Source organism: Rutidosis leptorrhynchoides, chromosome 10, assembly GCF_046630445.1.
Source record: "Rutidosis leptorrhynchoides isolate AG116_Rl617_1_P2 chromosome 10, CSIRO_AGI_Rlap_v1, whole genome shotgun sequence".
In the NCBI taxonomy this organism is placed as follows: Eukaryota; Viridiplantae; Streptophyta; class Magnoliopsida; order Asterales; family Asteraceae; genus Rutidosis; species Rutidosis leptorrhynchoides.
This window is the reverse complement of record NC_092342.1, coordinates 325,696,766-325,720,756: the sequence shown is the minus strand read 5'-3', so window position 1 is coordinate 325,720,756 and position 23,991 is coordinate 325,696,766. Positions and strand designations below refer to the sequence as shown.

The 23,991-nt window shown below is 33.4% G+C and overlaps 3 protein-coding genes across 3 annotated transcripts; 1 reads left to right on the top strand and 2 right to left on the bottom strand.

The window, feature by feature from the left end:
• Positions 1 to 226: 226 nt before the first annotated feature.
• LOC139873036 (alpha N-terminal protein methyltransferase 1) lies at positions 227 to 5,094 on the bottom strand. Its single transcript, XM_071860970.1, has 8 exons — positions 4,823 to 5,094; positions 4,343 to 4,487; positions 3,648 to 3,706; positions 3,419 to 3,538; positions 2,715 to 2,816; positions 1,588 to 1,642; positions 1,348 to 1,445; positions 227 to 457 (listed from the first exon to the last, which is right to left on the bottom strand). Exons 1-8 carry the CDS (start codon positions 5,051 to 5,053, stop codon positions 332 to 334), a joined length of 936 nt encoding a protein of 311 aa, XP_071717071.1. The 5' UTR covers positions 5,054 to 5,094; the 3' UTR covers positions 227 to 331.
• Positions 5,095 to 6,859: 1,765 nt separating this feature from the next.
• Positions 6,860 to 9,339, bottom strand: LOC139872496 (peroxisomal adenine nucleotide carrier 1-like). Its single transcript, XM_071860386.1, has 5 exons — positions 9,035 to 9,339; positions 8,597 to 8,828; positions 7,911 to 8,057; positions 7,511 to 7,650; positions 6,860 to 7,224 (listed from the first exon to the last, which is right to left on the bottom strand). The coding sequence occupies exons 1-5, from the start codon at positions 9,178 to 9,180 to the stop codon at positions 6,945 to 6,947; spliced, it is 945 nt and encodes a 314-aa protein (XP_071716487.1). The 5' UTR covers positions 9,181 to 9,339; the 3' UTR covers positions 6,860 to 6,944.
• Positions 9,340 to 17,582: 8,243 nt separating this feature from the next.
• Positions 17,583 to 23,432, top strand: LOC139872435 (mitogen-activated protein kinase kinase kinase NPK1). Its single transcript, XM_071860308.1, has 17 exons — positions 17,583 to 17,936; positions 18,069 to 18,110; positions 18,582 to 18,647; positions 18,763 to 18,873; positions 19,033 to 19,113; positions 19,212 to 19,289; positions 19,388 to 19,470; positions 19,996 to 20,077; positions 20,557 to 20,657; positions 20,836 to 20,875; positions 21,034 to 21,093; positions 21,205 to 21,254; positions 21,645 to 21,840; positions 21,918 to 22,154; positions 22,361 to 22,647; positions 22,730 to 22,797; positions 23,123 to 23,432. The coding sequence occupies exons 1-17, from the start codon at positions 17,583 to 17,585 to the stop codon at positions 23,215 to 23,217; spliced, it is 2,031 nt and encodes a 676-aa protein (XP_071716409.1). The 3' UTR covers positions 23,218 to 23,432.
• The last annotated feature ends 559 nt before the right edge of the window (positions 23,433 to 23,991 follow it).

Below are 23,991 nucleotides of genomic sequence, written 5' to 3'. Positions count from 1 at the left end.
ACCTTCAAACCACATGTCAAAACTACTTCCCAACCCATTTCAAACTAATAGACTTCTTCCTTTCACTCATTATTGACCCCAATATGATTAATGTATTATGATTGAATGTAACATTTCCCTGCATTCACAAACTTGAAAGTTTTTAAAGATACATTAACTTTAGGCTAATAGCAACTTGGTCTATTGTGTTCCTTGTGGATGTGAACAAAAATGAAGATTGAAAAAAAAAAAAAAAAAAAAAAAAAAAATCTAAACCAGAGTAACAAATAACAAAATCGCCACTACTACAAACAGTTAAAAGCCCCGAAAACTAGAGCCAATGTAGCAAACTTTATTTGATGATGCCGGGTCTATTTGAGTGTCGTTTTGGTCTTGAGGAGCTAACTCTTTTCACTGTTTCAGTTGTCAGTGCATACATCCTCACTGGGAATAGTTCATTTGGAAATCCCTTTTGATCCTGAAGACATACATACATACATATTTATACTAAACTACTTATGAGCATGATAACTACTAGAATACCTTCCATCAAAATGAGAGAGCTAAAGTTTAGTTACATAAGTATACGCATGCATGTTGTAATATACAGGTTAGAATAAGTGTGATTAGTTAGAGGTGTGAGAATTAGTTAATGCATATGTAAACATATATGTAGTACAAAGATGAGTCGGGAGTCGCACGTATATTGTTAGAGTCCCAAAGAGCTGTTTATGTGTGCATTAACTATATCTGGCAAACGGGTTGGGTTGGGTCGAGACCTGAACGGGTTTGGGCCGTAACTGGTTATTGGTCAAACGGGTCATATTTTTTAGACAGGTCAAACGGATCAGGTCTAGATGGGTCAGGTCAGGTCAAGTTGAGACCCGTTGCCTTTGATCCGATGCCTTTGATCCCTGGGCCCACAGTGGGGGAAGCTTTGACCCGAAGAAAGGCGCAAGTTCGATTCTCAGTCTGGGCGCCCCGCATGGAATTATTTCTCCCTCCGGGGGGAAATTTGTGAAGTGTTTCGGGGGTCTAGCTAGCTGGGGTAAAAATCGCCTTGCCGTCACTGTGGTACCTGGGAGGAGGTACTTTGCCGGCACAGGTCTCTTTCGGGGTGGGATTGGTGGGTGCTACGGCACACAGGGTTAGCGTGTCCCTGCCAACTTACACGTTTTTGACCCGAAGTTGAGACCCGTTTCTCAAGGTTTTTTAAACTCGTAAAGCCTCTAAGATAATAACTTTTGTTGTACAAAAAATCATTTATGATTTTGAAAGCGCGATAAGCATATCAAAATGTGAAACTACATGGCTATTTGTAGCAATTTGGCCTGACATGAACTTTTAAATGATGACGACTGAAATTACCTTCATGTTGTGGATGATGAGATCACATTGACTAAACAGTTCCTTGAAGTACACATGTGACCTTGTAATGCTTTTATCGTCATTATCCAAAACAAATCCTGAAATCATATGCATTCAGGATTTAATTTTATAAGAGCAAGTACGCATTCGTATTCGGGACATGATATGTCACTATGCATATATCAAATAATGAAGATATAACTAAACAGAACTATGCATCTAGAACAGAGGAATTCGTACCAGATCTTGCAAGATTTTCTTTCAAAACGAACAATCCACCAGGTTTAAGGCCAGCCTAAACACAAGTGCATGTGTTAGTACCACTGCAATCTAACCAAATGTATTGCTAACTATGCACTCCATACATAATAAGTGATAATAAAATTAGCGAATTGATAGGCTCCCAAGATTTTGTCCTTTTAGGAGAAAGGATTCAAGATACAAGGAGTAGTTTTTTATATATTTTTTGGAACAGCAAGCACACACACACTTTTTTTAGTCTAGGACAGGACTCACAACCTCAAGGTTGATGAGCTCCCTTGATACAGCTAGGCCAAAGCCCTTTGGTAGATACAAGGAGTAATTGATTACATAAATATTGTGATATAAATGTTTTTAGTCAACGATTTCAAAAAGGTAACATTAGCTTGACACTTGGCCAAAATGGGTATGAATTATATCGGGTTATCTTTTATTGAGGATGAAAGTAATTTTATTCGGGTTTGGTTGTCCCTTTCATTCTTTGAACGCTGGTTTTATACTGTATCAGACTAAGTTCCAATGGTCCTCGTGGTTTACACAAATTTACAAAAAAAGGTTCCTCAACTTGGGTTTTTCGCAGTGCGATTCCTGAAACGAAACTCAATGGAATCCTGATTTTTTTTCAGTACTAATTATATTTGGATGTTATTTTAATGGTTGTTTACCTTAAAAAAAAGTACAAATACAAAGTATATATGGGGTGCGACTAGTTAAATTTAGTGGTATCCTATACAGTTTAAAGGAAATGCTATTAATTCGAAAATTATATGGGTCCTGTAGTTAAATTTAGGTGGGGTCCTAAACATTTTAAAGGGTATTTTCTACACAAAATTTTCAAACTAGTGGTGTCCCATGACCCCAAGTGTCAAAGCTTAGACTCGTTCCTGGTTTTTCACGCTACCAGTCCAAAATGTGCACTTTTATCTCGTAATGAACTTTAGGGGTATTTCCGCTTCAATTTGGTTTATGGGTATTTAGTCATTTCAAATAGTAGAGGAACCATTTACAAGAGAAAAATGAACTTTTTGTACTAATAGCGTGAAAGAAAGTTGAGCGAAAGTTATCGTAAATTCGTGTAAACCACAGATACCACTCATGGAGTTTACCTTTGCTCTTTTGAAGAATGACACGAAGTCATCATCAGCAAGATGTCCAATGCACCATTGGACCCAAATGACATCATACCTTCCTGCATCTGGGGTGAATTCCTAATTCATTTTCAAGGAATCATTTGTTAGAAGTTGTTACTATAAGCTCGTGAATTGCACAAAAACAGAACGAATTCCCATCATTAAATCAATTAAATACGAAGCATCAAGAGTATAACAAGAAACTTTTATATTCAATCACATGTGGTCTAACCATAAAGAACCCAAAAGCCTAAAAAACACATTTGAGTACCACCGACCCACAAATATCATAAAGAGGTGAAAAAACAGGAGGATTGGCCAACAGGTCAAAATGGGCAAATTGCGGTAGAGATCAAATGGGCCAAGTTCAGTTGAACCAGAACAATTTTCTTATAATGTGGATGCTAGCAACGTGTAACAGGGCAAAATGGGTAATATAAAATCATCTTCATCTTTTGAATAAATGAACTTGGGAGGTTTTCAGTATGCTAGAAAACGTAATTTATTACGTTCTAAACATATATTAACGGTGATTTTAAACCTGTTAGGCCATTTTATCTCTTACTAACATCTATGAAATTACACATATAAAACGTTAGACATATGATATAACCTGAACTCTGGTTAATGGGTTGAAACTGCCACCCTCTAATACATTATACAATAACATGTATCCTAACCTGCAGTGGTGTACAGTAAAAGTTGGCAGCTTTGTGCTCCTCGGAGACCGACAAATTTTCTGGAGACAAATTCTCACGAGCAGCCTCCAAAAAATGTGACACGGGCTCAAGAAGGTCAACCTATAAGCAAACATTTTCAAGTAACTGCTAACTATACTGTGTTCATAATTATAAAATAAAAACGACTCTAAGGTTAATTAACTCATGTAACAAAGTGAAAAGTCATTACCTCATTAAAGTATCTTATAAGAAGATTCTTAGTCACCCTTCCTATTCCAGAACCACAATCTGCATAAGTTTGAAAAAACTTCAATAAACAACAAATTTTAACCGAAAATTAACTGTTGAGATGAAAATTCTATTGCAGCTTTGTTGGTTTACAAGTAAATACATAAATTAGTTTAACGATTAACAAGGAACACATTAATACTAATTGACCAGCTCAATTGTGTTGAATTGATTTATTTCTTCAAAGTGTATGCTATAATTTATTTAGGCCATACTTCATTTTATTTAATTGAACCAAAAAGTACATTATGTCTACTAATTTAAGATGGTTAATGCTTTTTTGTTTATATAGGAACTCTACACTTAAGTTACACAAAAAGTACATTGTGTCTACTAATTAACATCCTCGTGTAAAAAACATGAAGTTTCAAAAGCAACCCAGAATCAATGTATGTTTACAAACACAATAACACGCGATACATACAAATATACCCGACTACTCCTTTTTAAGAGCAAACGTCAGTTAATGGGTCAAAATCGGATTTGTTGGTCAAAGTCAAATTGGTCAACATTTAACATGAATTCAAACTAAAATTTTAGAGTTATTGAACAAATGAATGAAAAGCCTCACTAGAATTAAGTTAAATCAGAAAACAAATAAATATACAAATCAATATAAGGAAATAGAGAACTAACCAAGAGCTACAAGATGCTGATTTCTACCAGCATTAGGAAAAAATTCATTCAAAAGGGTACTAAGAAAAGCTTCACTGGAATTAATATCAGGCTCATTCACATGTCCATATCCACCCAGCACTCCATCCATTGATGCCTCCACACCCTTTTCATCACAACACCAAAAATCAAGATTCTCCCTTTTCTCAATTTTAGGGTTTAGTTTTCAAAAAGATATGATTTTTCTACATGAGTATACAAAAAGATGTAAACTTACTTGCCAGTAGCTAACACCAAAAATGAAGATTATCCCTTTTTTCAATTTTAGGGTTTAATTTTCAAAAAGATATGATTTTTCTACGTGGGAATACAAAATGATTTAAACTTACTTGCCAGTAGCCAGTACCAAAAATAAAGATTCTCCCTTTTTTCAATTTTAGGGTTTAATTTTAAAAAAGATATGATTTTTTTACGTGGGTATACAAAAAGATGTAAACTTACTTGCCAGTAGCCAACACCATTGCGGTACCAATCAACTTTTTTTTGTGAGTCACCAATTTCCTGTTTCCACATTTCATCGGGGTTCTTAAATTGCCGGCCGGTGTTATCTAACCCACTAATTTCCATCTGATTTCTGGTGTTTGTTCTCACTGTGCACTTGCTGTGTTTATGATGAGTAGGAGCATACAAGTAATGATTCACATACACGTTGCGGCCGCAAATAACGAGCATGTATTTATGGGGTTTTCCTTGAGATGCTGCTGGTGTTATTAACTGATTGTTGAACATGGAGACACTTTTAAGTATTTACAATAGAAGGTTTAGACCACCCACTATGTTACTTACCCGTCGTTACCGCTCATTACCCGTAATGAACCATAGGCACGAGCTAGTTACCCGCTTTAGTTACCCGCTTCCACCATAGATTTAACGGAAGTATGAAGGTTGGTTATAGTAATTGTGGGTCCCAATAGCTTTTTATTGTTTGGACTTGATGCTTTATTGCTTGTACATTGTATATTAAGAGGAGTATTTTTTTAGCCATTATAGAGATTGTTTAGTTATGGTTTAGTTATAGAATATTGGTGTTGATGTGGCGCTGATGTGGAAGGTTAAGAGGATGAATAGTTTAGTTACGATAGGGAGTGGCCTTACTATTGTCATTTTTTCCGAAAAACATACACACTTTTAACCGTAAAACATAAAATTATATCTTTAATTCTATCTAGAGAGTTGAACTACAGTAAAGAAATATTAGTAAATTAGGTGTATATGGATTAAAAACTGATGTGTGAATATCAACTCCCTAACCGAATACATCAACATTTTAATTGACTTACAAGTTAAGTCATAAAATAGCACGTATGATTACCGACCAATAAAAATTCACCCTTATACAACATTAAATTAAAACAAAATAACGCAAACATACAATTGAGAACTACTAAACTCTCGTATCATTCGGCGCGATTTGAGACAAATCATAAATTAAACGCAGGTTTTCATCTTATGCCGTGAACATGTGACAATCCGTTAAAGACGAAGGCATCTCCTCTCAAAGTCATTGAGAAGCTCTAAAAACCATTAGACCAACTCACCAATAAGCGCCTCCACATATATCTCCGGGCACTAAAATGGTAAAAACACCAAAAAAGAAAATAAAAGTCTATAGGTTTATTTGCTACGAAGTAATTATAGCTTCTATTTTAAGTAAGGAACGTTGTATCAATTGCAAAGTTCTCCAATTCACCGGGATTGAACGAAAGTAATTCATTTTCTAAATATTCTTTTATTTTAAATATAATCTTCTAATTTTATATTTGTAGCTGAGCACGCATATGGTGTGGAATATGTCAGTGTGGTACACCAACCACCCCAGTGACCATACCACTCCTAATGTGATTGTCATGAATCATGATGGTCCGGTTACCTATGGTGGATAAACCGAGCATATTTGTTTTTGTATTAATGGCTTTTAAATATGAGTATGGTCTTATTTTAGAGTGCGATCATATTGAATACACGAGATTCAACACAGCAGCGTTGATGTGGTGCATTACACTTAGTTTTTAGTGTGACACTACCTCACGCTCCTAACCTATCAGGCTGTAGTTTGATTCGATATTAGGAAGAAGTAGGATTTTTTTGGGGGCATTGTTTTGGTAAAATTGTAATGTAAAGTCCATAGCTATAGGAATTGAAGCTGGACATATCTTGTAGAATGTGACATTCACTATTCGTCTTCTTAAATTTTCAATAATGATATAGTTTTGTTCGGTACAGTTGCACAACCATTTAAGGTGGTTGTTTTATAGCTAAAACTTTATCACGATTCATGATATACAGTCAGTTTTCGGAGTATGTATCAAGTCACTAGAATGACTACTGGAACTAGCATTGACATGAAGTTGGATCGTAAATTTGTACATAAGAAGTCGTTGTTAACACTTAGTATGGAGGCGTGTATCACAACCTTTTGTGTTTGTACTCACATTGACAAAAAAAGTCAAACATTATTATGGTTTAAATCAAACTTAATAATGCAATAAAAAGATAATCTTATTTTACTACAACACATTTGATCCTTATTAGTTACTATTACACATCAAGAATCCATCTTTGTTTAAGAGTTTTTCAACCTGCTTCTGCTTAAAATCAAGAATCTCCTTATTCCCATAAACATCACCCATGTGCTCTTTGTGATCTTTTCCTTAATCATCAAAAGAAACGCCGAACTTAGCACGGTTTTTAGGATTTGAGCTCTTAAGCCTTTGAAAAATCCTAGCAACCCTTCTTTATTCCATATAGCATACATTGCCCCAAATACCGTTTTTCTTGCTTTTACTTCTGATTCGTCGTCACTATCTTCACTTGATTCCGCAGCCTGAATCATTACCTTGCATCTGTCCACGGTACATATTCAATTTAACTTTTTATATATTTACAAATTGACTTCTTTTTTTTAAATGACTTTTGAGGTCAGAGAATACTCGACATCAAATTAACTTGCCTTCATAAAAAATTACATATTCTACGGAAAGTGGAATATTGCGTGAAGTTGGTAAGATAGTTGACATTAAGTATTTAGATAAGTATAGTTTGACTTCAAAAGTCAATTGTTGGTAAAAATATAAACTTTAAACTAATGAGTGAAGTTTGACCTCAAAAGTCAAACTAAGATGAATCTACCTGATAGCAGGGTACGTTAAGCAGGTTGCAGCACACTTCGAAGCTGCCCCTAGAAGAAAAGCTGTGAAAGCCGAAAGAGACTGTGGGTTGCCAACCTGTCCCTCCAACAGTCTTTGTTTCAGTTGATCAAACGCAGTATACTGCAAAAAAAAGAAAAAAAGAAAGAAAAAAAAATTCAATTTCAATACAATTACAATTAGTAATCATTCGTCAAGCAAATCATGTTCTTTATGAAATCATTATTCAAGAAGGGCAAAGTTGTACATTTTGTGAGGGAAGTGGAATATCTGATACCCTCTCAGTCCATGACATGAGCGTGTATTTTGACTTTAATGGTCAAACAAGCTATTCTCAATTCCAACATTGATTTTTAAAAATTTTAAAGAGAGAAATATAAAACCTGAATTGCTGGATTAATTGTAAGCAAAATTGATATCCCGAGTCCATCAAATGCCTCACCCCATGTTTCCTCCGAGAGGGTCTTCCATAATCCTTTTGACTTTCCAAAGTCACTTGTTTGCATCCGTGATGCAGCTGTATCCAACGGCTGAAAAAACAACTCACGTTTGATCATCATCTCAGGTAACAAACCATAATTCATGTTAGAGGCGGCAAGATGAGCAGGTTGGGTAGCAGGTCAAAACGAGTTTGGGATAAAATGGGTCAATTTAGTAGTCGGGTTCATCTGACTTGCTATAACTTTTTCTGTCCAACATTATACAAAGTATTTTATGAATAATTTAAGTGTGGACTGTGATTTGTGACTAAAAAACAACAAAATTATTAAGAAATTAATCTAAAGACTTTTGTACAACAATTTAGCAGGCTCTATGCTGTTCAAATATACACACTGTTTGACCCGTTTCTTTTATAGCTAGTATTACTTTACCCAATTTAGCAGGAGCTAATCCTTTTGTACACCAATGTAGCAGGCTCTATGCTGTTCAAAGATACAGACTTGGGCAACTTTTAACCAGTTTGACCCGTTTCTTTTATAGCTAGTATTACATTACTTTACCCATTAGACTCGTTGGAGTAAAAGATAACCTGGACATCATAAAATGTAGTAATATGATTGTGACTGACCTGGGTTATCGCAACGGTACAAGCACCAGCAACAGCAGCAATAAGCAAGTTAGCTTTGGTTCCAATAGACTTATATCCAGATCTCTCAATGTACATCCGCCTAAAGTAACTATATCCATAAAAGTATATGAACGATGAAACAAACGACTGCAAGTTCTTCGTCCCTAATCCTTGAAACAAAGAAAGAACCTGTCGTTTCGATATAGCTTCCCACAGAACATCAGAAAGGTTCCTGTTCAAATCATCATTCAAAAATTCACTATTACACAAAACAAACCCCTAAAATTGTAATTAAGCATATTCAAAAACAAGTCACAAGCCAACTCATATTGATCAAAACCTTATTACACATAAATTATAAATATAGAAGCCAAATTAATAATTCAGTCAATCTATTAAAAGTAAACACAGATTAAATTTAATAAGAAAATAGGACACCTGTATTTTCGAAGAGTTGGGGAACGCAATTCAGCTTGATATTTGGTTTTGCAGGTATCTAAAGGGTACAAGATAGTAGTACTAGCTAAAGATCCAATTGCACCTGCTGTTGCATCAACCAATGATTCCATATCAAACTCACCCATTTTTTTTTTTGTTTTTTTTATTTTAATATTTATATTTATCAATGAAATTCAAGCTCTCAACTTTTTTGTGCGAAAACTGAATGATTGAAAAATCTGGAAAACTGAAGTAAGTAGGTGGGTGACTTTATGGGATTTTATCTAGTCTAGCTTACCAAAAAGATGAGATCCCCGAATTTATTATTCTTATATTTACAAAATTGCTTACGTAGCCTTGCGGATACTTACAGAAGTAAGGAACTCTGTAATCAGTTACGGAGTATTAATTATATTCTCCAGTTTATTTTTAACCGGAAAGAATCTTAATTCTGTTATAATTCAGTAGGCTTATAAGTGCCTTTAGTGGTTTGATTCTTGATGTTATAATTCAGTAGGCTTATAACTACCTTTAGTGGTTTGATTCTTGATTAAGAATGCTAATAATGAAGTGTAAGAACAAAGATGATAATGGAGAGAAAGAAAGAAACACTTTGTAAGTGTGAGAAAATGGTGCAAGTTTAATGTTTGCATTCATGACTATTTATAGCAAAAATATCACAAGTTTAGGTAATACAATAATATTACTTTTGTGTATCAATAATTGACTATCCATTTATATATATATTTATATATTATAACACTCCCCCTTGATAGCAATTTTGTTTGTTTAAGATCAACTGTAAGTTACTGCCTCGTTAAAAACATTGCTAAAGAAAACCCAGTGGAAAAAAAACTTTAGCTAAGGGAAAAAGAGTGCAGCATGGAGTTGACTCCCCCTCAAGTAGACATCGCTTCAGTTGTTACATCTTTTGAACATGTCCCATGCCAATGTTATGAACGTGTGTTCTGAAAATAGCAGTTGGAAGTGCTTTTGTGAAAAGATCAGCAAAGTTTTTGCTGGATTGAACATATCTCATTTCAATCTCGTTGTCCTTAATGAGATTTTAAGTGTATGAGAAGAATCTAGGAGGTATGTGTTTGGTTCGGTCACTTTTGATATACCCTTCTTTCATCTGTGCTATGCAAGCTGCATTATCTTCATAGATAATTGTTGGACTTTTATCGCGTTCTAGTCCACAAGAATCAGTAATGATTTGTGTCATTGATCTCAACCAAAAACATTCCCGAGTAGCTTCATGTAATGCAATCACTTCGGCATGATTTGATGATGTAGCAACAAGTGTTTGTTTTTGAGAACGCCATGATATTGCAGTACCTCCATTTAGGAATACATATCCAGTTTGAGATTTAGCTTTATGTGGATCAGATAAATAACTTGCATCAGCATAACCAACCAAATCTTGTTTTGATTCGTTAGAATAAAATAATCCTAAATCAGTAGTTCCTCGAAGGTATCGAAATATGTGTTTGATCCCATTCCAGTGTCTTTTGGTAGGAGCAGAGATGAACCTTGCCAAGAAATTAACCGCAAAAGAAATGTCAGGTCTTGTACAATTTGTAAGATACATAAGAGCTCCAATTGCACTAAGATATAGTACTTCTGGTCCAAGAATATCTTCATGATCTTCACATGGACGAAATGGATCAGTTTCAACATTGAGTGATCTAACAACCATAGGAGTACTTAATGGTTTTGCCTTGTTCATATTGAAACGTTTCAGAATCTTTTCAGTATATGTTGTTTGATGTACAAGTAAACCATTAGGCATATTCTCAATTTGTAAACCAAGGCAATACTTGATTTTTCCGTTATCTTTCATTTCAAATTCTTTCTTTAGAAGTTGAATGGCTTCATGGATCTCTTTATTTGTACCTATGATATTAAGATCATCAACATAAACAGCTATGATCACATATCCGGATGTTGTTTTCTTAATGAAAACACAAGGACAAGTAAGGTTATTTGTATACCCTTTTCTTATCAAGTAATCACTTAATCGGTTATACCACATACGTCCCGATTGTTTTAACCCATATAAAGATCTTTGTAATTTAATCGAATACATTTCTTTGGGTTTTGCATTTGATGCTTCTGGTACCTTAAATCCTTCAGGTATCTTCATATATATATCACTATCAAGTGATCCATATAGATAAGCAGTCACAACATCCATGAGATGCATTTCTAAATTTTTAGAAACTGCCAGGCTGATTAAGTATCTAAAAGTAATTGCATCCATAACAGGGGAATAAGTTTCTTCATAATCAATTCCCGGTCTTTGAGAAAAACCTTGAGCTACAAGTCTAGCTTTATAACTTGTAACTTCATTTTTCTCATTTCTTTTTCGGACAAAAATCCACCTGTATCCTACAGGTTTCACATCTTTAGGAGTGAGAATGATGGATCCGAAAACTTTTCTTTTATTGAGTGATTCTAATTCAGCTCGTATTGCTTCTTTCCATTGAGCACAATCATGTCTATTTTGACATTCAACCATAGATGTTGGTTCTGGATCATCATCATTATTCATGATGTCATATGCAACATTAAATGAAAATTTCTCATCAAGATTTTTCATTTCATTTCGGTTCCATAATATTTTTGAATGTGCATATTTGATTGCAATTTCTGTATTGACATCATCAATCTCCTCTGCAGTAGGAGTATTGATTTGTGGTTCTTCTTGAACACTTTCTTTTACCTTATTATCAGCTGATTTTCTTTTTCGAGGATTTTTATCTTTAGAACCAACTGGTCTCCCACGTTTAAGACGTAGCATATATTCTTGAGTGACTACATTATCAGTTTTCTGATTTGGAATCTCAACTCGAGCTGGAGTATTAACTGCTGGTATATATGATTTAGTCACCCTTTTTGTATCTGTGAATGCATCAGGCAATTGATTTGCAAGTTCTTGCATATGCATTATCTTTTGAACTTCTATCTTGCATTCTTTTGTGCGAGGATCAAGATACTTTAATTGAGGTTCACACCATGAAACATCATTTTCTTTATTTTTTATTTCTCCCCCTAATCTAGGAAACAATGTTTCATTAAAATGACAATCAGCAAAACGTGCTGTAAAAACATCACCTGTCATAGGTTCAATATACCTTATGATTGAAGATGTTTCATATCCAACATATATTCCCAACCTCCTTTGAGGACCCATTTTTGTACGTTGTGGTGGCGCAATTGGAACATATACTGCACAACCAAATGTTCTAAGGTGGGAAATATTTGGCTCTTGACCAAAAGCAAGTTGTAGTGGAGAATATTTATGACTTGCACTTGGTCTGATGCGAATCAATGCAGCAGCATGTAAAATTGCATGACCCCATATAGATACAAGGAGTTTTGTTCTCATTATCAATGGTCTAGCGATTAACTGTAAACGTTTAATCAGTGACTCGGCTAAACCATTTTGTGTATGCACATGAGCAACAGAATGTTCAACAACAATTCCTATAGACATGCAATAGTCATTAAATGCTTGAGATGTAAACTCACCAGCATTATCAAGTCTCACATTTTTAATGATGTAATCAGGAAAATGTGCTCTCAATTTAATAATTTCGGCAAGAAATTTTGCAAATGCCACATTACGGCTTGATAACAGACAAACATGAGACCATCTACTAGATGCGTCTATTAGGACCATGAAATATCTAAATGGTCCACATGGTGGATGAATTGGTCCACAAATATCACCTTGAATTCTTTCAAGAAACATTAGTGATTCTTTCTCAACCTTAAGTGGTGAGGGTCTAGTTATCAATTTTCCAAGAGAGCAAGATATACATGGAACTATTGTATCATGAAGGATTTTTCTATCCTTCAGTGGATGTCCATGTGTACATTCAATAATTCTTTTCATCATTGTTGATCCTGGATGGCCCAATATGTTATGCCATAAATTAAATACACCAGAATCAATATACTTTTCTTTAATCACCATATGTGCTTCTGGTACATTTATGTGTGTATAATGTAATCCAGAATTAAGTCTTGGCAGTTTTTCAATCACGTGATTCTTGTTAGTGATACTTAAATATTTCTCATTTTCTGCCGTTACTGACTGATAATCATATCCATTAAGGTATATGTCAGAAAAACTCAATAAATTTCTGCTTGACTTAGGAGAGAATAAGGCATTATTAATTAAAAATGTTGTACCGTTTGGTAATATGAATTTTGCCTTTCCTATCCCTTCTATCAAGTTAGCAGCACCTGATATTGTATGTATAGTTTCTTCCGTTGGTTTCAAATCAATGAAATATTTTTCAGATTTAAGTATAGTGTGTGTAGTACCACTATCTGCTATACAGAGATCTCCACTACTTGATTGATGTTGTGTTCCAACAGAATTAATATTAAACTTCATATATAAGAAACAAACAGTAAGTATATAAATGTTACACAAAATGTTTATTACACACAAATAGATAAAACTGAAACATTTGACATACATAGAATTGAAACATCAAACATAGAACTGGAACATTTGATAAAACATATAGAACTGAAATATTTGAGAAAACATGATGACAAAGGTTAAATCGTTTTATTTATAAAAGAAACATATTAATTTAATTCAAGAAATCTTCATATAAATCAGATGGTTGCTCAGTGACTGTTGGATCAATATTATCCACAAAATTTACTTCATTTTCTTTACCTTTCAGCGAATCCTGATACATCTTAACAAGATGTTTAGATGTTCGGCAAGTATTAGCCCAGTGGCCCATTCTACCACATCTGTAACAAGATTCTTCAGAATTTGTAGAAGAATTTTCTTCAACATCTTGTTTAGTGGGCTTGTTTTGTGGTTGATATTTATATTTTCGTGGATTATTATTTCTTTGACCACCACGGCCACGACCACGGCCACGTCCACGCCCATTCCCATTACCATAAGGATGGTTTCTACCATAGTTATGGCTTTTGGCATGATGATGGCGATGGTTATTATAACCACGACCTTGCCCACGTCCTTGTCCCTGTTTATAATTATTTGCAGTATTTGCTTCAGGGATTGCAAGTGTACCAGTAGGACGGGATTGCTAATTTTTCATTAATAGCTCATCATTTTGCTCTGCAACCAAGAGATATGAATTAAGTTCAGGATATGTGTTGAACTTTAGCATTCTCAAATTTCTTTGCACTGTGATGTTGGCAGCATTCATTGTGGAGAAAGTTTTCTCCAACATGTCTGCATCACTTATTTCATGTCCACAGAATTTAAGTTGTGAGACTGTATTATACAGAGCTGAGCTGTATTCATTTACTTTCTTAAAGTCTTGGAACCTTAATGTTCTCCATTGATCCATAACAGCTGGAAGTAAAATTTTTCTTTGATTATTGAATCTGCTTTTGAGACCTTCCCATAAAACATGGGGATCTTCTACAGTCACATAATTATTTTGTAAGCATTCATCAATATGTTGATGAATAAAGCAACATGCCGTTGCTTGTTCTTTTTCAGAACAAGTGTTATTTTCATTTATGGTTTCAAGAATGACCATTGATTTAAGATGCATTTTTACTTTTATAACCCATGGCATGTAGTTGTTTTCCGTTGATTCTAAAGGAGTAAATTTAAGCTTTTCCAGATTCGACATTTTCTATTATCAAAAATTAAAACAAACAACATGATAAATTAGAGTCAATTTATATTCATAAGTATATAAACATTAAACATAAATTTAATATAACATAAATGATAAGTAAGCGACAGTGTCGACCATATGTAAGCAATCATAAATAAATGTTATATAACATAAATGATAATTAGGTGACAGTGTCGACCATATAAATGTTAGATAATAGAAATATAAATGTTAGTAACATAAATGATAATTAGGCGACATTGTCTACCATATAAATGTTAGATAATAGAAATATAAATGTTAGTAACATAAATGATAATTAGGCGACAGTGTCGACCATATATTATTCAGGTGGTATAACCGACCATATATCATTTAGGTGGCAGAGCCAACCATAATTAGTATTAAGATTATCGTGCTGATAACGTGTTATAATTCAGTAGGCTTATAACTGCCTTTAGTGGTTTGATTCTTGATGTTATAATTCAGTAGGCTTATAACTACCTTTAGTGGTTTGATTCTTGATTAAGAATGCTAATAATGAAGTGTAAGAACAAAGATGATAATGGAGAGAAAGAAAGAAACACTTTGTAAGTGTGAGAAAATGGTGTAAGTTTAATGCTTGCATTCATGGCTATTTATAGCAAAAATATCACAAGTTTAGGTAATACAATAATATTACTTTTGTGTATCAATAATTGACTATCCATTTATATATATATTTATATATATATATATATATTTATATATTATAACAAATTCTTAATTATCTGATGAAATGAAAAGAAGAAAAAAATTGGAAAAAATGCATTTTTAATAGTTTATGAGTGTTACGGAATGAAATAAAAGTTAAAAATATGAAATAAATAACCTTTTAATTCAAAAACAATTATCGGAGGGTATGCTCATAAAAATTTAATCATAGTACAAACTACAAACAATTGATCTCTCACTCATACATGTTACACTAATAATCTATGCAATTACATGATCACCCAAGTGACTTAATCACCCACATGTTCATCTCCCGCAGTTGTATAACCCGATCCTAACTGCTGACCCAGGAAGAAATCCGGCTCAATCTAAGGTCATGGGCGGTAAAAATCATCTCCTCACTGACCCCGCAACGCGATGTGCGAAATACACCCTTGGGTGAAATATAAGGGTAAAGTGGCAACATTGTGTGAAATGTTGCACTCCACGGGAGTCAAACTTCTGACCTCTCGCTAAGAGAGTCAAGCCACTATCACATGAGTTAGACACAAATTTAATACGGAGTAAAATAAAATAACAGTTAACAATACATAAAAATAAAATAAAATTATATATCAAATTTAAAGATTTTTGAAGTCATTTTACCAAAAAACTATATATACTCGTGCTAGTAATCTATGCAATTTACTTTTACTACAAATATATACAAGAATAAGAATATATATCTAATAAAAGTTTTTTCTACCAAAATCTAATAAAAATATTTTCAGTAGTGGTGAAGTCTCTTTTTGAATAGTTAAAGTAATGAGTATGAGTAAACAAAATAATTGTAGTTTATTTTAAGTGTGGTGGCTTATACACTTTCAAAGTTAATCATACCTTATATAAATATCGGTTTGTTGTTTGATGTTTTCAAGCTATATGTCGTTAGTTAGTTGATTTGGTTTTTAAATTGGGTCTTGTAGTTGGTTATGTTTCGTGATTGTTTTTGTAATCCGATTTGTTCAAGGCTCAGTTTTAATTAGTTTTTGATCATTGTTTAGTGGTTAGGGTTCGTTTAATACTTTCGAGCCTTGTATTTTGTATCTATACTCGTCTTTTTCATTTATTGATGAAAAGACTTAGTTTTAATGTTATCATTATTTTACTCAGAAAAATTATATATTATATTTTGTATTGTATAACACTTTAAAACATAATTAATAATGTATGAATAACTTTTGATAATTTGCACATCACCATTTTTTTTTAATGTAAATACCAAATATCATACTATGTTTATTATCTGATATTTTAATTTAAGAAAGTAAGATAAAGTTCATATAGTAATGAATAAAACACATTAGACCGTGCACAAAACGGTAATTTTCTATCTTAATCTTAACAATCATAATTTTAACTTTAATTATTATTATTATAGTTTTAATTATAAATTATAATTATATAGAAAATGCTAAGCGTATCATTTAGGGCTACGTTTAAGCATACCAAAAATAATTTAATTATATAAGTCAACCATGTCATGAATAACATAATATCAAAGTTATGTAGGAAATGTCAATATTAATAAAAAGCATATTTATATTTTGTAATTAATTAATCGAAGTTTTCAAACTTAAATTTAGTATGCTTACATTTAACATTGTCCTAATTATAATATTATACATATTAAGTTGGTTGGGTAAAGCTCGAAGCTTAGGTAACTAACCCAGTACGTCTAAATTCTTATTCTAATTCTAATTCTAATTCTAAACCTAATAAATAATTATTAGCCAGTAACAATAGCTACAAAGGACTGTTTTAGGGTTGTTAATGTGCATCTAATCTAATAATGAATAAGAAATAAAATAAGTTACTTATTATTTATTAAATTTTATAATATTTTTATTTATTTTTTTATAATTGTAAAATCACCGTTACTGCCTATCATCATTATCACCTAAATAAGTTACAATTGACTTTAGGGTTAACCAAGGAATATGCTTCATCATTACCTAAATAAAAAGGCACTAACGTAAACTTCCTTTTTTTGCATTTCTTTATTTTTGCATTTTTGAATACACTTTTTCTCCAACGGTTCACTCTCATCTTCCCCCTTTCTCTCTCACTGCTCAATTCCATTCCATAAACAACAAATTCATGCTCAAATTCATCATTTAATCAACCACAAACTTCATCACACTTCAAATTCACATCCTACGATGCAAGATTTCCTCGGTTCTGTTCGTCGATCGTTGGTATTCAAACCCTCAGCCGTTGCCGACGGCGTAAATGACGACGGAGTCGATGGCTCGTTCGGTGGATTTGTCGAAAAGATCGGCTCCAGTATCCGTAAATCGAAAATCGGACTATTTAATATGTCTTCGATTCAAGCATTACCTCCTCCACCGTCACCGATTGATAAAAGTAGACTGGCAGGGAAGAAGAAGAAGAATAATGAAGATGGTGGATCGCGGATCCGGTGGCGGAAAGGTGAATTAATCGGTTGCGGAGCGTTTGGTAGGGTTTATATGGGGATGAATTTGGATTCAGGCGAGCTACTTGCTGTTAAGCAGGTCTTTATTACTGTGTAATTGACTTATGACTTATTATATATATATATATATATATATATATATATATATATATATATATATATGTTACTTGCAATTCGCAATAGTTATTGATTTAGGCGTTTTCATGTGCAGGTTTCTGTTGTGGTGAATGTTGCTTCCAAGGATAAAACACAGGTGTGTGTATATATAAATATAAATTTGTGTATATATTCTATTACTATTACAAGTTCAAAGTGTGCTACATTATATAATTTAAGTGGTTAGTAGATCAGTTTAGGGCTGGTAATCGGATAATAGCTCAGTTGTGGATTAGTAGCCCTGGATGTAACTAATGCCATTAGCATTTGACAAGGACAAATAAAAGTTTCTGACCGAATTTCGTAGGGACAAGCTACATTCTGTGTATGTATGGTGCAAATTATTAACACTTAAGGCATGATAAAATTCTTTGTAAGAAAAAGAAAGCACTTGATTTGGTATGTACAAGCTCCTAAAAAGCAGAACATTAACCTACAAATAAATAAATAATAAGTAATTAACAATACGAGTTTAGTGAGTAAATACATTGATCAAGATAAACTGGTATTTCTACCCCGCCTACCAAGGAATTTTAAAGGAGTTCTATTAACATTTGACTCATGCTAGGCTCACATCCGAGAGCTTGAGGAAGAGGTGAATCTACTAAAGAATCTTTCGCATCCGAACATTGTGGTAAGCATCATCTAATTTTCATCATTTTTATTTTGGTGAATGGCAATATAATATTATAGCCTCATAAGCTGATCCATTTTTTGTTTATTTGTTATTGGTGAATTTGGATACAAAGAGGTACGTAGGAACTGCTAGAGAGGAAGACTCATTGAATATCTTCCTGGAATTTGTTAGTGGCGGGTCTATATCATCACTCCTTGGGAAATTTGGTTCCTTCCCTGAATCTGTAAGTAGCGTACCTTTGAATATAAATTGATGGTCGTTATTTTATAAGAAAGTTTGCATAAGATTGTTTAGCAAACAGGTAATCTTAACATATTGGAAGATTCCTTTATAAATTTTGGAAGATTTCTTTTAAAATTCTCATATTTGGAACATGGAACAGGTGTTAAGAATGTATACGAAGCAAATATTATTGGGGTTGGAGTATCTCCACAAAAATGGTATTATGCACAGAGATATAAAGGTATAATCTTGTATATATACACATGTGAATATAGTGCAAAATGTGACTGCCTGTTTGTTAGTTCATGTACATACTCTTATGTTACAAATATCTTGCAGGGTGCAAATATCCTTGTTGATAATAAAGGACAAATTAGACTTGCAGATTTTGGCGCCTCCAAGAAAGTCGTGGAGCTGGTATGCATGTTCTTTTCTTTATTATACACACACACACACACACACACACTTAGTCGTTATCTTGATTACCGTGTTCTTGTATGAATAAATTTGTTTAGGCTACGATGACTGGTGCCAAATCAATGAAGGGTACCCCGTATTGGATGGCTCCCGAAGTTATTTTACAAACGGGCCATAGCTTGTAAGTGAAATAATATAACTCATGCTAGTAGTTTATCACTTTTTTATACTTTGATCCTTTTGCATTCTCATACTATTTTTATACTATTTCGATGTTTCTTACGTATTAGAGTAGCTTTCTCAATTGGTCACTTTCATGTAAATGTCATTTCTATATTGCTCATGTTAATCCAATATATTTTACTCAGAGAATTTTTAACACTATGTCATGTTAATGTATTTTTTGTTCATATAAGAACCATGAATAAGTTGTTTCGTATTTGTTTCTATAGCTAATTTGTTTCTGTTTTAGCTCATGTTCTCAACACTAAGCCATTTAATGCAATTTATGTTCTTAAAAAAACCATAAATGAGTTGCTTAGTACTCGTATTTTTTACTTTAGCTCTGCTGATATATTTGTTTATATTATAACTCATGTTCCTCTGACAACTTTTTCCTCAAGCATTTTCAACACTGTCAATTTTAATGCTTTTTTATGCTCATAAAAGAAATATAAACGAGTTGTTTAATTATTTGTTTCTGTAGTTCTGCTGATATTTGGAGTGTTGGATGTACTGTTATCGAGATGGCAACTGGAAAGCCTCCATGGAGCCAACAATATCAGGAGGTATGTATCAATCAATGGGTCATGATTAGAGATGGCTAAATTAACCCATTTACCTCTGAATAAGTCAATTGATGGTATCATCTTCTAGCGGGTAAAAGAGATTAGTGTATAGGAACCATGTAGAACAAATCAAACAGCTTAAAGGATGCTCATGGTATGTATTTAAGACATAAAACTTCAAACTAATTTTATTTGAGAATTGACTTTTACCAAAAAGTTACTCCACTTATCTTTGCAATCAGATTTGACAAGTTAATAGTTTATAGAATAGCCAAAACGTTTGGACAATAAGCGTATTGGGATACTTAACCAATTTGAACTTTATTAGAAGTTATTCATTTTGACCTGAGCATTCGACGTGTTACCAACATCACCCATGTTACCACCTCTAACTCTGACTGCAACCCATTTCAGATTCAGCTGTGATATATTTGACTGGTTACTGTTTTTTGTACTTAATCATCCCCTGTTTTTTTCAGGTTGCTGCTCTTTTTCATATCGGGACAACAAAAGCTCATCCGCCTATACCAGATCATCTATCTACTGAGGCAAAGGATTTCCTGTTAAAATGCCTTCAAAAGTAAGAATTTTTTTGGCTCTATTATTTTTGTCTGCACAAGACACACATGTCTTCTTATGCAACTCTTCATTCTAATTTTTTGTCTAACAAATATATCCTGTTTGCAACAAGTTTATAATATCTTATGTTTATCTTAACTTCATTTTATTTCTAACCCTTAAATGAAAATTTGGTGCAGGGAACCGGATTTCAGGCCTGATGCATCCGAGTTGCTGCAGGTAATTCCATCGCAGGATTTGATTATATAGTATTTGCCTGACTTATTTTAGTTTAAATGAACAACTTGTTAATATAAAAACTGTTAGCATTTATCATTCCCTTTTGACTTTTTAGTCAACTGTAAGTTTGTTTTCTTAAGTTTGCTGATCTTCTGCAGCATCCATTTGTAATCGGGGAGTATAAGGAGACTCATTCCATCTTTCGTGCATCTGTTGTGGTCAGTATTTGAATGAAACTTTTTACTTTTAAATTCTATTTATTATAATAATTAAACACATTATATTATTTATTCAGTCTTCTACAAATATTTATACTTTTGTGATACCAGAACACTCCTGTCAATCAAATACCAACGTCTAGAAAGGAACCTAGTAATCTGTAAGATTTCTCGTTTCATCATATTGTTGCTTACTATGTTATATCAGGTTTTGTTATAGGTGGCAGTTTGGACCAACAATCTTTGATGGGTAAAATGAATTAATATAAGAAAATTGCTAGAAATGAACATAATTTGCTTTATAATTTTAAAAACATCATTACATAATTATCTAATTAAAAAGGTTTGAGCTATTATAAAATTGATATAACTCTGTAGTTCATCTTCAACACACTAGTTATTTGTAAAAATCAAAATCGAAGCACTTGGTGTTTCGGATCAACCGGATCCAATCCAAAAAGACTGCAACCCATTACTGAAACCAGTTGATCCGCCCATTTAACCACCTTTAGTTTGTGCAATACTGAATGTAATTGTGATCTGTAATGCAGCATTAACCGGGAGATGATAACACATGGTACAAACAGTGTGAGGTGTTCGACTATATACCCTGAGAAATATTCTGGTGGGCCCATGTGGGGATCAAGCCGATACGATGACGACATGTGTCAAATGGATGACAATGATCTCATGGCTGACTCATCTATGAATGTTGATTCATCTTTACTTTCTGATGCACCTAATAAGGTAATAAATGTACACATATCATTATTTTGGATATGGTTTACTATTTGAATGCTAACCGAGTTTATATTCGGGAACAGAGTTTTAATCCTATGATGGAACCTGATGATGACTGGACCTGCCAGTTTGATGCAAGCCCAGAAGTAGTGAAGAGTGAGACTAAATTATTTCCCGATCAAGTTTCTGAGATGGCTTCCGAGTGTGCGGGAGCGTTTGGCAATGCAGATAATGGCTTCACCTTTCCAAACGGGGTTTCGGGAGTTGAGGAGGATGAAGAATTAACTGAAATAAAGATAAGAGCTTTTCTTGATGAAAAGGTGCAGTTTTTTCCTTTTTTGGTTTTTTTTTCCCTCTAAATTTTGACCCATATGAATGGATTCAAAGGGTTGAAACTGATTCATAGTCTATTTATGAAAGTAAAACCTTTTGCATCATTTTGTTATAATATATAATAATTCAAAGTTATATGCTTTTTTGTAAGGCAAAATCCAAATATAACCTTGCCCGTGTTGTTGTTATACAGGCTTTAGAACTAAAAAAGATGCAAACTCCTCTTTATGAGGAATTTTACAACTCCTTGAATGCAGCAATTTCGCCCGTTTGGAACGAAAACAAAGAAAATTCATCGAACAACCTCAACTTACCTCCTAAAAGCAAGTCACCTAATAGATTTTTAAAAAAGAGGCTATCTTCAGCTGTTGATGTTTCCGATATCGGCAGCCCTGTTAATAATTCGAGACGTGGATCGCATATTACTTGTCTGTCGCCTCAGAAAGAAAACGTTGTTGATAGAGACACCATTAGTCCAAGGTTTGTGTATAAACTCTAATTCAACTTATTATTCCAATTTGTTCTTGAGTATGAAATTAGATAATATATGTTTTATTTGTAGTGCAAGTTTCTCCGAAAGGCAACGGAGATGGAAAGAAGAACTTGCTGAAGAACTTGAAAGAAAACGAGGCAAGTTTTTATTTTCTTACTTTTAGAAAATGTAAAATAAAAATAGAAAATGATAATAAAAGCATATATGGTTTTTCTGATAACATTATGACCATTAATAATTAATAAGATATCCTATATTTGTGTGCATTATAAACAGAACATTTTAATTTTATGTGCATTGTAATAAATACAACATTTTTGCTTCCTAATCTTCCATATAACACAAGTACAACTTTTTAGTTGGCTAAAATGAGATCAAGTGTTATAAAAATGTTGTTATGTCCCCATTTTTCTGCTGATTGGTTGCATCTTTTGAGTCTCATACCTATAAATCTGATGACAGAGCTTTTGAGGCAAGCGGGCGTTGTAAAGACATCATCTCCAAAGGATCGGATGACGAATAATCGCCAAAAAAGATTTATGTTTCCGGATAATTGACAAAATCTTTCATCTTTGTGTGGCTCGTACATGATGTAACCTTTGCTTAATTGGCTGAGATGAAACGAGAAAGAGAATCAGCATAGCTGGATATATGGTGTTATAATTCATAATGTTGAGTGATTAAGCTGATTTTGTTTGGTTGTTGTTTAACGTTGAAAGTGTATCTAAGTTCTGTTTTATTATGAACGCATACAAGCAAGCATACCAGTATACCACCTTCCTTTTGTAATATCTCATGTGGTCGGCTTGATATATAATACGCAATTTTCATTTCCATTTTTCATATTGTTCACTCTTGATTTAAACTCATAATCTCATGATTGGAGGACACATTTGTTAAGCTGATGACCCGTTGATAAGTTCATTTGTTTTAAATCTATACCCGTTTATAACCCGCCACTTGGCGGGGATTATACATAGATGATTGTTTAACAAAATACTATACCTGGCAAACCAAACCCAAAGTGTTGAATTTGGGTCTAATGGGTCTTGTATATGGGTCAAACAGGTCGAGTTGTAAAGTTTTTAGTTTTTGAGATTCACATCCCTAAAAATTGATCCAATGAGTTTTTTTAAAACATATTGGGTCTTAGACAAAAAAATAAGAAATGGGTCGATCGGGTTCAAATCCACCAAATCTAACAAATAGAGACGGGTCCAACGGGTCTTGTATATGGGTCCAACGGGTCGAGCTGTAAAATTTTGAATTTTAGTCGCACGGTGTAATTTTTCAAAATATAATAAAAAATAATAACATAATAAAAATAAAAA

Bases quoted from the DNA above. Each gene is read 5' to 3' on its own strand.
- LOC139873036 (XM_071860970.1), bottom strand. From the start codon at position 5,053: ATGCTCGTTATTTGCGGCCGCAACGTGTATGTGAATCATTACTTGTAT. The intron at 2,817-3,418 runs GTTAGGATACAT...AAAATGAATTAG, and splicing joins TTTACTGTACACCACTGCAG to GAATTCACCCCAGATGCAGG. The intron at 1,446-1,587 runs GTACGAATTCCT...ATATGATTTCAG, and splicing joins AGAAAATCTTGCAAGATCTG to GATTTGTTTTGGATAATGAC.
- LOC139872496 (XM_071860386.1), bottom strand. From the start codon at position 9,180: ATGGGTGAGTTTGATATGGAATCATTGGTTGATGCAACAGCAGGTGCA. The intron at 8,829-9,034 runs GTGTCCTATTTT...TGATTTGAACAG, and splicing joins CCAACTCTTCGAAAATACAG to GAACCTTTCTGATGTTCTGT. The intron at 8,058-8,596 runs GTCAGTCACAAT...TTGTTTTTTCAG, and splicing joins GTACCGTTGCGATAACCCAG to CCGTTGGATACAGCTGCATC.
- LOC139872435 (XM_071860308.1), top strand. From the start codon at position 17,583: ATGCAAGATTTCCTCGGTTCTGTTCGTCGATCGTTGGTATTCAAACCC. The intron at 21,094-21,204 runs GTCAGTATTTGA...TTGTGATACCAG, and splicing joins TCTTTCGTGCATCTGTTGTG to AACACTCCTGTCAATCAAAT. The intron at 21,841-21,917 runs GTAATAAATGTA...ATTCGGGAACAG, and splicing joins TTTCTGATGCACCTAATAAG to AGTTTTAATCCTATGATGGA.